The sequence below is a fragment of the Borostomias antarcticus genome (genome assembly GCF_949987555.1).
Source record: "Borostomias antarcticus genome assembly, chromosome: 21".
NCBI lineage: Eukaryota > Metazoa > Chordata > Actinopteri > Stomiiformes > Stomiidae > Borostomias > Borostomias antarcticus.
The window spans coordinates 18176649-18190145 of record NC_140254.1 but is presented as its reverse complement, the minus strand read 5'-3'; the positions used below and the strand labels follow the sequence as shown (position 1 = coordinate 18190145).

Here is a 13497-nt window from a genome sequence, read left to right as displayed (position 1 = left end):
GTGTGGATCACCACAGTACCTAGAAACGACATACTGCACACAAAGACAGAGCCAGACTCACCCTCTCTCCAGGATCACCAACAGAACCAGGGGGCCCTGATGAGCCAGCCGGACCAGGGAGACCCTGAGGAGGAGGAGGAGGAGGAGGAGGAGGAGAAGAAGGAGAAGAAGAAGAAGAAGAAGAAATCGTCCATGAGCTTGGTGACCGCACAACACAGAAGCTGTGTTCAGAATCGCTCCCTCGTTCCCTCACTCCCTATTCCCTATATAGGGTTCACCATGTAGTGAACTACCTAGGGAACGGAGAAAATGTAGGGTACATGCACTGTTCCCTGCAAATCAAGGTGAATTGTGGGTAATAAATAGTGGACTATATAGGGAACGAAAATTCCGTGGAGAATTCGGACACTACAAACAAAATGGCTGACGCCCTATATAGTGCACTATATAGTGAATAGGGAGCGATTCCGAACACAGCTAGAGACTATGATGGAGGAAACAGGAAACAGGGGGACAAACTGGACTCACTGCTGGTCCCTCTGGCCCTGGAGGTCCTTCAATCAACATGCCCTGAGAGAGAGAGAGAGAGAGAGAGAGAGAGAGAGAGAGAGAGAGAGAGAAAGAGAGAGGACAGGAAGTGAGGAAGATGATTATGGAACTTTCGGTACTTTTCCACTGTTTATGTCTGTCCATAGACATTCTTTATATCTACATACAGTCACTTTGTGGCTAGCATTTGCTCATGAAACTAGCACTTCAGTTAGGCTTCTATAGAATGTATGGCGCCCCCTGTAGGTTGGGAGACCACGGTGTAGTAGGTTTATGGAGGAAACTCACTGGCTCCAGGACAGCAGGATCTCCTTTTTCTCCTTTCTGGGCTCTCACAGAGGCCTGAGGAAAACAGATATGTAACCCACAACACAGCGCAGTCAATGCAGAGGCACACACACACACACACACACACACACACACACACACACACACACACACACACACACACACACACACACACACACACACACACACACACACACACACACACACAGATACCACATAACTATCCTATGGGCCCAAGGAAGGGCCAACAGAGCGGTAGAAGTGATACAGAAATAGTCCCAACATGAGAACAGTTGATTCACCTGTGACCCAAAGACCCAAAATAGGTCTATGACATAGCCACATCTCAACCATGCCATAGATCATTTTGCTGCTCACTTAATATCAAATGTGTTGAATCAAGTGGTCATATAGTTATCTGTGGCAAAACATATCCATTGGTCTCTCTGGGAAGAAGTGGTGCAGAACCGAAACACAAAAAATAAAACAATACGCATGTTGGGTTATAAATATCAGGTACGTCGATAAGGCTCACTGTCAGATCCTCAGGCTGCTCTGACATTCTCCCGTCCTTGGCTGTCCTTCCAGTACAAAACAAACTCCATCAACTGCTAGCGTACTATAGCATGTACAGAGGAAGCACAGACGCCGGAGCTAAAGGTAAATGACTGTGAAGCCAGATCATTTGCTGCCCATTTAGCTCCTCCATGTGAGTAGTCTGTATACCACACAGTATACACAGATCCCAGTGCTAACCCTGTGGCTCTAACCATACCTGGGGAAAATACACTTAACAAATACTATTAAATACTTGGGGTGCACTTGATTTAATTTGCTCTGGTGCGAAAGAAAAAAAAAACCCAGAGGAAATTAAACAGCGTCAAGAACGCTGACTCGGCGCTAAATCAAACGCGCCTCTGGAAAAATAACTACTTTCAAGTACAGTATTTGATCCAGTGTGTATTTTGACCCAGGTCTGGCATTGCCATGGAGATCTGGGAGGGTGGGGGGGGTTGAAGCTCGGAGTGACTTACGCCTCCCTCGTCCGTCACAGCGGAGAGGGCGGGGCCCATGTTGGCCTCGGCCTCCCCCTCTGGCTTGGGCTCGCTGTAGTCCTTGTAGGAATAGTCGTATTCCCTCATGCCCACGTCTCCAGTCACATACTCCTCAGTGAAGGCGTCGCCCTCGCCACCCGCCTTGGCCACATCTACCTCCTCCACCTGGGGTCCACATCGGGACGCAGCGGAGGAGCCGAGAGAGAGAGAGAGAACGAAGGAGGAGAAGGATGGAGAGGAGAGAGAAGGAGAAAAGGGGAGTGGGACATAGAGAGAGAGAGAGAGAGAGAGAGAGAGAGAGAGAGAGAGAGAGAGATGGATATAGAGAAGGGGGGAAGAGAGGAGAAGGGCAGAGAGAAGGAAAGGTAGAGGAAAATGGAAAAGGAGACCAAAATATAGGTGGATAGATACAGAGGTGACAGTGATGTCATTGTGAAGAAGAAGAGTGTGTCAGCCATAGAGAGAGAAGGTAGAGAGGTAGAGAAAGCCAATATGAAAACAGGGAGGAGAGGAGAGGGTAGAGACGGTGAGGTGAGAGTCTTACCTTGGCCATATTAACAGACAGTGACAAAGGGACATAGAGCACAGTGCCACCTGGTGGTTGTCAAGGGAACAGCCATATTCTTCAGGCATAATTCTCCTTGGGAATTGAAGGTTGGTGCCTTAAGCTATTCCTCATGTTCTCACTTTACAGACATGGTTTATCCTTGAGCTGTTGATAGTGCGTGTTTTCACCAAAGCCTGTGCATAGACACCTGCTTGTGTGTTTGGGGAGGGACCTAATGGCTACTCCCAATGAAATTGGATAATTGGGCGCAACCCGCATGTTATTTTGAGAATCACAACAAAGGTTCGGAGGAACTCAAACACACAAGCTTGAGGGTGAAGCGCTTCACTTTGTGAAAACAAAAGCAGCTTCTATTTAGCAAAGCTATTATGCTATGTTATTTCACTATTCAACTTACCATGATTAATTATAATTATAGATGGTTATAGTGGGACAACTTTTGGACAACAAATCCAAAATTAAGCCATATTACACGTTATGTATGAATAAACAAATTCAGTAAAGAAATAAAAAAAATAAAAAAGGAAAAATTGAGTGATGCTTTGTGGTATGATTTAAATGCAAGCAATCAAAACACGAATAATCAATAATAACCCTCCTGCAACATCAAAACAATAACTGAGATTGCAAAAGTCTTCAAAGTGACCCATTTATGTTGGTGATGATGATTGATATTGATCATATAAAACATTAAGAGAACACACGAATTAGAACTGAGATTCGAGTCACAAATTCTGTCTACACATACGTAGTCAGTATCATTCATTCTCTATGATGCAGTTAGATTTGCTGTCAAAGAGGAATGCATGATATCCATTCCATGGTTTTCTCTGGTTATGCCTATCAAATATTCCTATGCGACACCCATTTTCTCAAGATGTTTGTTCTTATTTCAAGACTGAACGTATTATAAAAAAAAGAACACCTTGATATGAGAACAAAAAGACAAATCTTGGTTGAGCGAGAGTGGGGGCCACATGAGAATGTTTGATAAAACAGAATGGGTGTGTTCGTCTTTGAGAAGGAGTGCGGTTGCACATATGTGGCAACAAAATGGAATGGTTAGGAACGAAACATACATCACTACTGGGTTAGGCTATTGGATTAACTACAAGAATGGCTGGGCTCACCTCCACATATTACAGTATCCATCTTCCCTGATTCTAACTGGGATTAGGATTATATGTAATCCTTTAACAGATTATAATTATAGTGTTTATCTTGATTTATAGTGAGGAGTCCTCTGAGGTGGTGTGATATGGATGTCTTCTTCCGCCTCCATAATCTGTGGCCTTGTTCAAGAGCGTCTAACATTACACAATGTTGAGATAGAAATGTAGAAATGTAGTCCAGATCAGGTATGAGTGTTCTGTCGTGTAACAGGGAATCATGCCAGATCTAGATGTTACGTTTCCATCTGCAACGTTGTAAATGCTTCAACCCACGTGTGTTTACGCGGTTTACCTGGCCGGTGGTCACTTCTTGTCCAATCACCTCAGTCTCTGGCTGGGGGGTCGCCTCCTCCTCTAAGGTATAATAATAATCCGTCTCTGTAGGGGTGTGGCCAGCCTCAGAGTGTGCAGTATCTACATCCTGATTGGTGAGGTCAAGAGGAAGGGGTGAGGATTGGGGTGGAAGTAAGCAGATTTGAATGAAAGAGGGTTCATTAGTTTAATGTTTGATTGATGAGTTAAAAAGGAAGAATGAACCAAATTACAATGAAGGGTTTGTCAGAATAAGAATATTTTTTCTGATAAACCACATTTTCAAAGACTTTGAGACTTTGAATTTGAGTTAGACAGAAATTTCAGCAATTTAAAATTTTGACGATTATAAATCTTGTCATCTGAAAGATTTACGGGAAATCATCAAGATTACAATGCCTTGCTGAAATTTCCTTGTTGAATTCTTGAACAAATTCAGACTGTTAAAAAGCCTCAATGCCATAGAAGATCATAGAATGGTCAAGTTCTCTCTTCTGATAAAGTCACCAGAAGGTTAGAGAGAGGTCCCAAACTTGACCTCTCCTTTGTGATAGATAATCATCATTGTTATATATATATTGTGGATGCTTTTGATGTTTTGCTTGATGTTCGCTTGATGTTCAGATTTGGACAGAGTTTCGCCCAAGACATGGAAGACAGATGGAGCTACAACCACAAACAGCAGCCTCACAGAACTAGTTCAACCTGTCAAATCATAAAATGTTTCCATCAGACTTAAATTAATTAAAAGTGATATTGATATTTTTAACATCAAATATCACCTTAAAAAAACTTCTGAATTGAAATCAGGCCAATGTACAATTAACACTGGATGAAGTTGAACACATATCTAAGCATGTGTACTGCTCAGCAAGCCCAACCATTTGACCAAAAGGACCTCCCTGAAGTCTGAGGGCAACTTTTGGACAACGAACTCTCAGGCAGGGCTACTGACAATCCAATGCTGCCCATGCTTAGTTTCTGTGAGGCTGCTTCATTCATATTTGGTACAAAATATGATCGAGACAAAGAGACAAAGTTCGACGAAAGAAACACAGGTGTTTGAGAGAACTGGTAGAGACAGGAAGAAAAATGTGAGACGTTGTGTTGTATTGTCTACAGTTTGTGATGGTGTACTGGTACAGTATGTCTTCTCTACATTCTGCTTCTGTGCAATACAGTCCATGCACACAGCTCATTCATGTGACTGGCATGATCACCATATCACCACTGGAAGACACAACAGGCTGTGTGTGAACGTTCAGCAGGACAGGTTCTGAGTTTAAGGAGTTTAAAGGGGAGTCTGGTAGGAAACAGTTGGAGGAGACTGTACACATAGCCATGCTGCAATAGGACAGTCTGTATTGGTCTGTGCAGTGCAGACCAGTCTATATCATATCGGATGGCATGATCGTTGAGATCATATGATATGTACGAGAAGGAGGAGAAGGTCCAGGTTGGTATGCGCCAGCTTCCTTTCTGAGGACCAGGTTGTCCACCACCAAGGTTTTACGCTCAAAACTGTTTTAGACTTAAGACTTATTAAATTTATTTTATAGCTATTTGCCTTGGTTTAGGTTAGTATATAAATACTTGCAGTACTTCTGTACTTAGCTGTAGTTTTAGTCTTGTACTGTACATGATTTAGTTGTTCAATAAATGTATCAATAAAACTGAGAGAACCTCAGTTGTAGTCCAGTTCTTGATGTTAGAGACTTTTGATTTGATCTTCATCTACAGACATGCATAGGATTTAGGCTTTAACATCCATTTCAAGACGTTTACACCATCTACCAAGCTTAAAGAACAGTTTAGAACATGGTTTGGGCAGTAAAATCTGGATGGAGAAGGACCTGGTGGGCAGAATGGAGGTGGTGGATACAGCAGCTCTGGATGGCCACCGCGGGCTGGTTTCTTGGTTTGTACCTGTTGATAACCGTTGCCCGTTTTCTTCGTTTTTTCTGGCACAGGAACGATGGTGCCGCTGAGTGTAGTCTTGTCGAAGGGAGGGAGTTTTTTGGTGACGGATTTGACGTTATTAACCTCGACCACCACTTTGGTTTTCTCTGGCTTGGGTGGGACAGGGACAGGTGCGGGGGTCGGTAGCTCTTTCTTCAGGGCGGGTTTGAGGAAGGGAGGCTTCTGGACACCCTTAACTTTCTCAACCTTGCTAAACACTGTCTTGACCGCCTGAACTTTGGTGACCTCGGTTATTTTGGTGACCTCAGTTTTCGCTTGTTGAGCTTTAGTCTCAGGTTTTGCTAACAGGACTTTTGTAACCTCTGTTTTTGTTACCAGAACTTTGGCAGTTTCTGCTGCCTTTGTTGGTTTTGCTTCAGTAACTACCTGAACCTTAGTTTCTGCTGCCTTTGTTGGTTTCGCTTCAGCAACTACCTGAACTTTGGTAGTTTCTGCTGCCTTTGTTGGTTTTGCTTCAACTACCTGGACTTTAGTAGTTTCTGCTACCTTTGTTGCTTTTGCTTCGGAAACTACCTGAACTTTGGTGGTTTCTGCTACCTTTGTTGTTTTAACTTCAGTAACTACCTGCACTTTGGCAGTTTCTACTGCTTTTGATGGTTTTACTTCACTAACCACAGTTTTTTCTACTTTAACTTTAGTGACTTCTTTTTTCTCTGGCTGGGCTTTAGTGGTTTCAGGTTTTGCTGGTTTTGCACCATTGCCATTCAATTTTTTGTCACTGCCATTTTTGCCATTTTCCTTCTTCTCTACAGCTGGTTTGACTTTGACTTCAACACTGTCTTTGGCCTCAACTTTCTTTTCTGCTGCTGGTTTGCCATTACCATTAACTTTGGCTTCACCATTAACTTTCTTTTCGGCAGCTGGCTTGCCATTAACTTTGGCTTCACCATTGACTTTGACTTCAACAGTGGCTTTGGCCTCAACTTTCTTCTCAACAGCTGGCTTGCCATTTCCATTGACTTTAACCTCAACTTTCTTTTCTACTGCCGGCTTACCATTGGCTTTGGCTTCACCATTAACTTTCTTCTCTACAGATGGCTTGCCATTTCCATTGAATTTAACCTCAACTTTCTTCTCTACTGCTGGCTTACTATTAACTTTGGCCTCACCATTGGCTTTCTTCTCTACAGCTGGCTTGCCATTGCCATTGGCTTTAACCTCAACTTTCTCAGCAGTAACTTTGGCTTCAGCAGTGACCTTGGCTTCACCATTGGCTTTTTTTTCTACTGCCGGTTTGCCATTACCATTTGCTTTTTTTTTGGGAGCAGGTGTAGGCTTTGTCTTAGCCACAGGTGTGACGGCAGTGGGCTTAATCTTAGCCAAGAGCACCTCCATAGCTGTGGGTTTGGCTTTAGCAGGCTTGGCTGGGACAGGCTTAGCCTTGGTGGGCTTGGGGGCGGCCGGCTCTGCCTTAGCTGGCTTGGCAACGGCGGGGGCAGCAGGGACGGCTACAGGTTTGGCAGGTGCAGCCTTGTCGGCTTTGGCCGGGGCGGGTTTGGCTTTTACAGGGGCAGGTTTAGAGGAGGCTGGTTTGCCATTAGCGATGGCCTTGCTCTTCTGTAGTGAGTGTTTAGTTAAAGGTTGTGTGGTGGATTGTGATGTTGAGGGCAGGTGTGGAGAGAGAGAGAGAGATATGGATGAGAGCGATGGATGGAGAGATAAAAAAGGGGTTGGGAGGGGATGAAAGCATAAGGGATGGATAGAAGGAGAGAGAAAGACAAAGGTGGATGTTTTGAGACACGGGTACATATAGACGGATGAGGCTTAGATTATTTACTGAGATTCTTCTGGCATTACTGGATACAGCAGGAGAAGAGGCAGCGACAATTAACTGACAGTTACAACGAACCCCCCCAAAAACACAAAAGTGTCAAGTATCTATATGACACAATTAACTATATCCATATTTAGATGTAGCCATTTGGGACCCAGTTATTTGACTTTAAATGAAAGGGTAGACATATAATTTTGGTAGCTGTTCTCTCCAGTAATGCCATTCTCCATATTAAAAAAGCTGCATCTTTGTGCTAATGAGAACTAGAGCCTGTGGTTTGCAGAGGCACTGGGGATGTGATGGTCAGGTAAAGCTGGTGCCGACACACACACACACGCACACACACACACACACACACACACACACACACACACATGCACACACACACAGACACACACACACACACACACACACAGAAGCCTCTGATGCACTGAGCCGTCCAACTGTGAGAGAGGTATTAGCCACAGCAGTAGTAGCAGTAGCGTAAGTATCACACACACAAGTTAGTAAGACTGGAAAATATTTCTTGAAACATGAAGACAGAGTGCTGGATATGGATGGGAACTGGTCCATACAAACATAGACCAAATCTAACACTGAAAAAGTACACAAGGACATGCTATGGAATACATGCATGGCATAAATACTTTGAAATGAGTCAATGGATGGATGCATACTGAAAAATAGGCACAGAAACCAGGTATTCTGACAGGCAGTCAAACAGATTCACAGGGAGATCAATCGAAAAACAGTCGCATATTTATGCCGCTCTCAGGCCAAACTAAGGATGCGTACAAAGACAGGAACAAGCAAATGGACACATCGGACTGACCTAAAGAGAGATGGATACCATAGACATGGACACATGCAGTGATATGTAGAGTATACAGTACACCAGTACGCATGATGGAAGTACACGTTGAATCAGACATGCAATGCAGCCACTTTCCTCAGATAGTCGAGTGTGGGGAAAAAGTGTGAGGAGAAGATTTGGAAACATGGAACATTTCTGCTGTTTCATTCGTTTTTCCCCCTTCCTTTTCTCTTTGCCAGTTGGTCCGGCCCAGTGTGGTCAGAAGATAGGGGGTGAGGCGGGAGAAGGGGGTAGGTGAGGAGGTAGAGGGGTAAGGTGGGGTGAGGGAGGGAGAGGTAAGGGGGGAGGGTCGTAACGTGTGATGCAGCACCCCTGTACCTGATCCCCCAGTGTCCTCAAATTCTCAACACACACACACACACACACACACACACACACACACACACACACACACACACACACACACACACACACACACACACATATATACTTACACAACAACCGAGACATGAACACAACATGATCAGTACAATGTTAATACACGGTGATTAGAGAGATGAGGCGAGCTGATATGAGAGGGACTCATGAGAATGAAGACGTGTGAGGAGGGCGGTATCTAACGGGGAGAGGATGGAGAGATCGAGCAACAGGGAGAGAGAGAGAAAGAGAGAGAGAGAAAGAGAGAGAGAGACATGGCGTCCCGGAGGACTGTCACTGTTCTAAAACTGATGGCAAGCTTTCAGGTAGCTTTCAAATTCACGAGGGATGCTATTTCACAGTTTGCCGTTTTTCCCCCCAAAAAATAGCCCATAACTCAAAATGTCTTTGTTTGTTATCTTCACCCACATGTCTGTCTCTCTCTCTCCTCACTCGCTCTCTATCCCTCCTTTCTTCCCCTCTGTTTCCCCTCTCTCTCCCTCCCTCTTTACCTGATGATCGGGCCCCTCGGTGCTAGGAGAGGGGGAAGAGGGCGGAGAGGTAGAGGGGGTGCCTGGTGTTTCCTCATAATAATAAGGGTATTCATAGTCCTCCCGCTCTTCATCAAAGTACTGAGAGAGATGGGGGGGGGCGAGAGGGTCAGATGGGTAGAGGAATGGAGGGGGAGGAATGTGTGACAGGAGAGGTGAAGAGTGACGTTCAAAGGGTGGGTGAGGAGGGGGGGGGGAAGAGGGCTGGGGTTGGAGGAGTGACAGAAGAGTTTGGGGAGGGAGGAGAGATTTGAGAGGGAGAAAGTGAGAGATGTGGTGGGTTGGGGTGAGATGAGGAGAGAGAGAAGGGGGGGAGGTATGGATCGAGGGAGAGGTTGGGGAGGAAAATATAAAAGCATGTTTTTCTATTCATCAGGGCTCTGTGTGTGGGGTGGCTAGTCTGGATCACGTAGAGCGCTATGATGAATGAGAACAGGAAAGAAATGAATAAAACAACTGATTTGTATTCATTCATTTTCAACAGCATCAACATGACAGAAAGCCTGGCTTGTGTAAAAGATAGTCAAAGCAAGTAAGAATTATATATATACAGTATATACTGTATATATATATTTTTTTTTTCCAGTGCTTGTTTTAAATCATTTGCTCTTAGTTTATGGGCATACATTTATCTAATTATCTCCAAAACTCATTTTCCCAGAATTCCGTTTCCCATATTCAACCCATCATATTAGAGCCAGGAAACCAAAACCAGGAAGTAAAGGAACATTCTGTCTCTTTCCCCAGCCTGTCTGTGTTCCAGTTTGGTCTAAGCAAAATTTGTTGACATTTGTTTAGAATCAACAAAGATCCTGACTTAGACCATTTGAAACACATGTCTCTCAGTGTGAAGATATAAGCTAGGACCTCTGGTAGTGTGGATGAACAGATGGGATGTACAGTAGCCTACAGTGTGAATCTACAGGGTGAATCTACAGGGTGAATCTGAGCCGTGTACATAGAGCTCGGGTGTGAATGTTCGTTCTAGTCCCATTCCCTCTGGACACACAGACAGATTGAGGTGGAAGGTGGAAGGATACAGAGTTGTGATGCGTTGAGGAGGATAGAGTGAAGCAGCACTTTGATGACCTCCCTAGATCACCAGGGGGGGTGGGGGTGGGGGCAAGGGGGCTAGTGTGCTATGGTGGGATGAACTAGCTACCCAACTAGGGTCCCCTGTGTGCTAGTCTTTTCTTTGTTCTAGTATGCTAGTGCTCTAGTATGGGCTACCCAAACATTCTGACATACAGTAACTATTGAGAACGGTGGAGGAAGGCTGTTACAGGGAAGTGATGTGTAAAGATAGGTGCAGCTGTTTGGATGGCTACAAAGTTGTCTACGCAGTTAGCTGTTGCTCTGTCCGATAGAACCATAGCTTTATACAGTAACGTGAGGTCCTGAAGCTAAGCTAGCTCCGTTGGAAATGAATGGGACTGTTATTGGATATAAACTAGGGGTCCGGGTGAGTGTGTGTGTGTGTGTGTGTGTGTGTGTGTGTGTGCAGCCCGCTCTACTCACGTATGTGTTGGGGTCCTGTGCCTGGGTGTGTGGCAGAGGGGAGTCACAGTCAGGGCTGTAGTGTTCACAGAAGTCATAGGCGGCCTGGGCGTTGGAGGCGATCAGCAGCTGTTGGATATCTCCCTGTGAGGAACAAACAAACATACAAATAAGTAAACAACTACAACAACAAACAACCAAACAAACAATCAGCAAAAGCAAACTAGACCTCATTCAGATGAGAAGTCATTCAAATCTAATCAGCTGGTGTCGATAATGGCTGTTCATGGGATAGGATTGGCGTAAGAACACTTGCTTACACTAGCTCCATACATACATACATACTAAATCTATTTGGACGAGCGCACAACATCACAAGTGTGGATAGTTTGTACAGAGAACTGGATCCTTCAACCGGAGCCCAGATTCTTCAGTGTCCCCTGGCCCCTCCCCCGTGACCACGCCCACCCCAGTCCTGACCTGGAAGACCTCCTCGTCAAGGAGCCGGGCCCCGAACAGGGTGATGCCCTTGGTGTCGATGACGGGGCTGGAGCTACGCGGCAAGGAGCGGGTCATCCTCTTCTTACAGTCCAGCAGCAGAGTCACGTTCTTCTTCTGCACGGACAGGGCGATGCGGTGCCACCTAGAGTCGGGGAGGAGGTATGGCAGCCGTGTGTGACGCGGTAGAGAGAGGGGGAGGGGGGCGGGGGTGGAAGTGGGGGTCAGAGACTGTAGGAAGCGTCAGTGTGATGATGTTTATATGTGTGTTGTAGGCAGGTATCGGCGTGGTATCGAAACTGGAGTAAAATGCTCATTCTTATGTCTGTTTGGGGTGTGGAAGGTGCTGATATCGCTAGGACAAAATCAGTCATAAACATTCTGTCTGTATCATCAAGGATGGATGGACACACTTTCTTAGACACACACACACACACACACACACACACACACACACACACACACACACACACACACACAGCCACATGGTGGAAGAGGGTGTCGTCGATAATGGCTGTTCATGGAGGGTTTAGCGAGAGGATTCACAGGCATAAGATTGGCGTAAGAACACCTGCTTACACTAGCTCCATACATACTGTACATACATACTAAATCTATTTGGACGAGCTCACAACATCACAAGTGCAGATAGTTTGTACAGAGAACTGGATCCACACACACACACACACACACACATGGAGGAAGGAGGGGGTTGTCACTGACTTGCCGTCGGCCAGGTTGACGCCCCTGAACAGGGGGTAGTCCTCCGGGGCGGGCCTGCCGGTGTGGTCCTCGTACAGGAAGACGGGGGAGCGGCCCAGCTCCACGCCCAGCTGCTGCACGCCCTGCTCGCTGTACACCGACAGCAGGAACGCCTGGAGACCCGCATGGGCCTTCACCAGGGCCATGATGGAGAAGTTCTCTGGGAAATTACCTGAAGGAGGTGGGAGGAGGAGGAGGAGGAGGAGGAGGAGTGAGGAGGAGGAGGAGGAGGAGGAGGAGGAGGAGTGAGGAGGAGGAGGAGGAGGAAGAGGAAGGAGGAGGAAGAGGAGTGAGGAGGAGGAGGAGAAGGAGTGAAGAGGAGGGGTGACGAGGAGGAGGGGTGATGGAAGGATGAGAAAAAAGTAGAGAACGGGAGAGAGAGAGAAGCAAGGAATGAAGAAGAGAGAAGTGGGGTGAGAGAGGTGCAGGAGGAGGAAAGAAGAGGGGATGAGGGAGAGGGAGAAGAGGGGATGAGGGAGAGGGAGAAGAGAGGATGAGGGCGAGGAAGGAGAGGGAGAGTGGGGGAAAAGAGGAGAGGAAGGAGAGAGAGGTGGAATGCATGTGGATGGGGGAAAGGATGGTACAGTATATATTGCATGATTGTTGTAATAAAATATAATTGCTATGCTTGTTATAATATAATGAATATCAGGTATTTCAGAGGGAACAGAGAAGAGTCATAATGACAGAGGTGTGGAGGATAATCACAAACCCAGTCTGAGATGACAAGCAGAAATGAGCTTTGACTTTTTAGGATTTCTGTACGACCGCATAAGTGCTACCTACTGTACAACTCAGTGCTCCAGGCTGTCAGACAGACAGAGTTATTCTTGGCTTCTTAATTTATTTAGGCTCCTCCGAAGTAATTCAGCTAAGCTTTCTCGCTCCTGCACGAGATTATTATACTCGATCTCTAGCGCTGAAGGTGCTGAGTGTTCCAGTCCTTGCCAGATACCATACTTCCATGGTGGTTAAAAGCCAAACCTTCTGTCTTATTAAATCCTTTTAAAATAACAGTGAGATGGAAACAAATGACTGACTGGCCAACATTGAGAGAAAAATAACAAATTGATAAAGCTAATTTCAACACAATCACATAATGCGAGTGGCATTAATTCAGTGTTTTGCAACATCTCAATATGATGTTGGCACTGCCTCCAACAATCTTTGTAGCGACAAGATCTGAATATTCCCAAAGTATGTTTACAGGGCTATGATCCCAAAAAGTCAAATCAATTAGCAACAAGGGAAATATAAGCA

The 13497-nt window shown here is 45.5% G+C and overlaps 1 protein-coding gene across 1 annotated transcript in view; it reads right to left on the bottom strand.

Annotated features, from left to right (window-relative positions):
* Positions 1–13497, bottom strand: part of col11a2 (collagen, type XI, alpha 2) — a gene marked incomplete at both ends in the record, with an annotated part of 52922 nt that overhangs the window by 25450 nt on the left and 13975 nt on the right. The window contains 11 exons of the mRNA XM_084455028.1: positions 62–124; positions 529–570; positions 838–891; positions 1872–2057; positions 3925–4053; positions 5871–6086; positions 6675–7481; positions 9442–9561; positions 10999–11121; positions 11458–11620; positions 12199–12409. Coding sequence (XP_084311154.1) covers positions 62–124; positions 529–570; positions 838–891; positions 1872–2057; positions 3925–4053; positions 5871–6086; positions 6675–7481; positions 9442–9561; positions 10999–11121; positions 11458–11620; positions 12199–12409 — 2114 coding nt within the window. The remainder of the gene's footprint in view (positions 1–61; positions 125–528; positions 571–837; positions 892–1871; positions 2058–3924; positions 4054–5870; positions 6087–6674; positions 7482–9441; positions 9562–10998; positions 11122–11457; positions 11621–12198; positions 12410–13497) is intronic.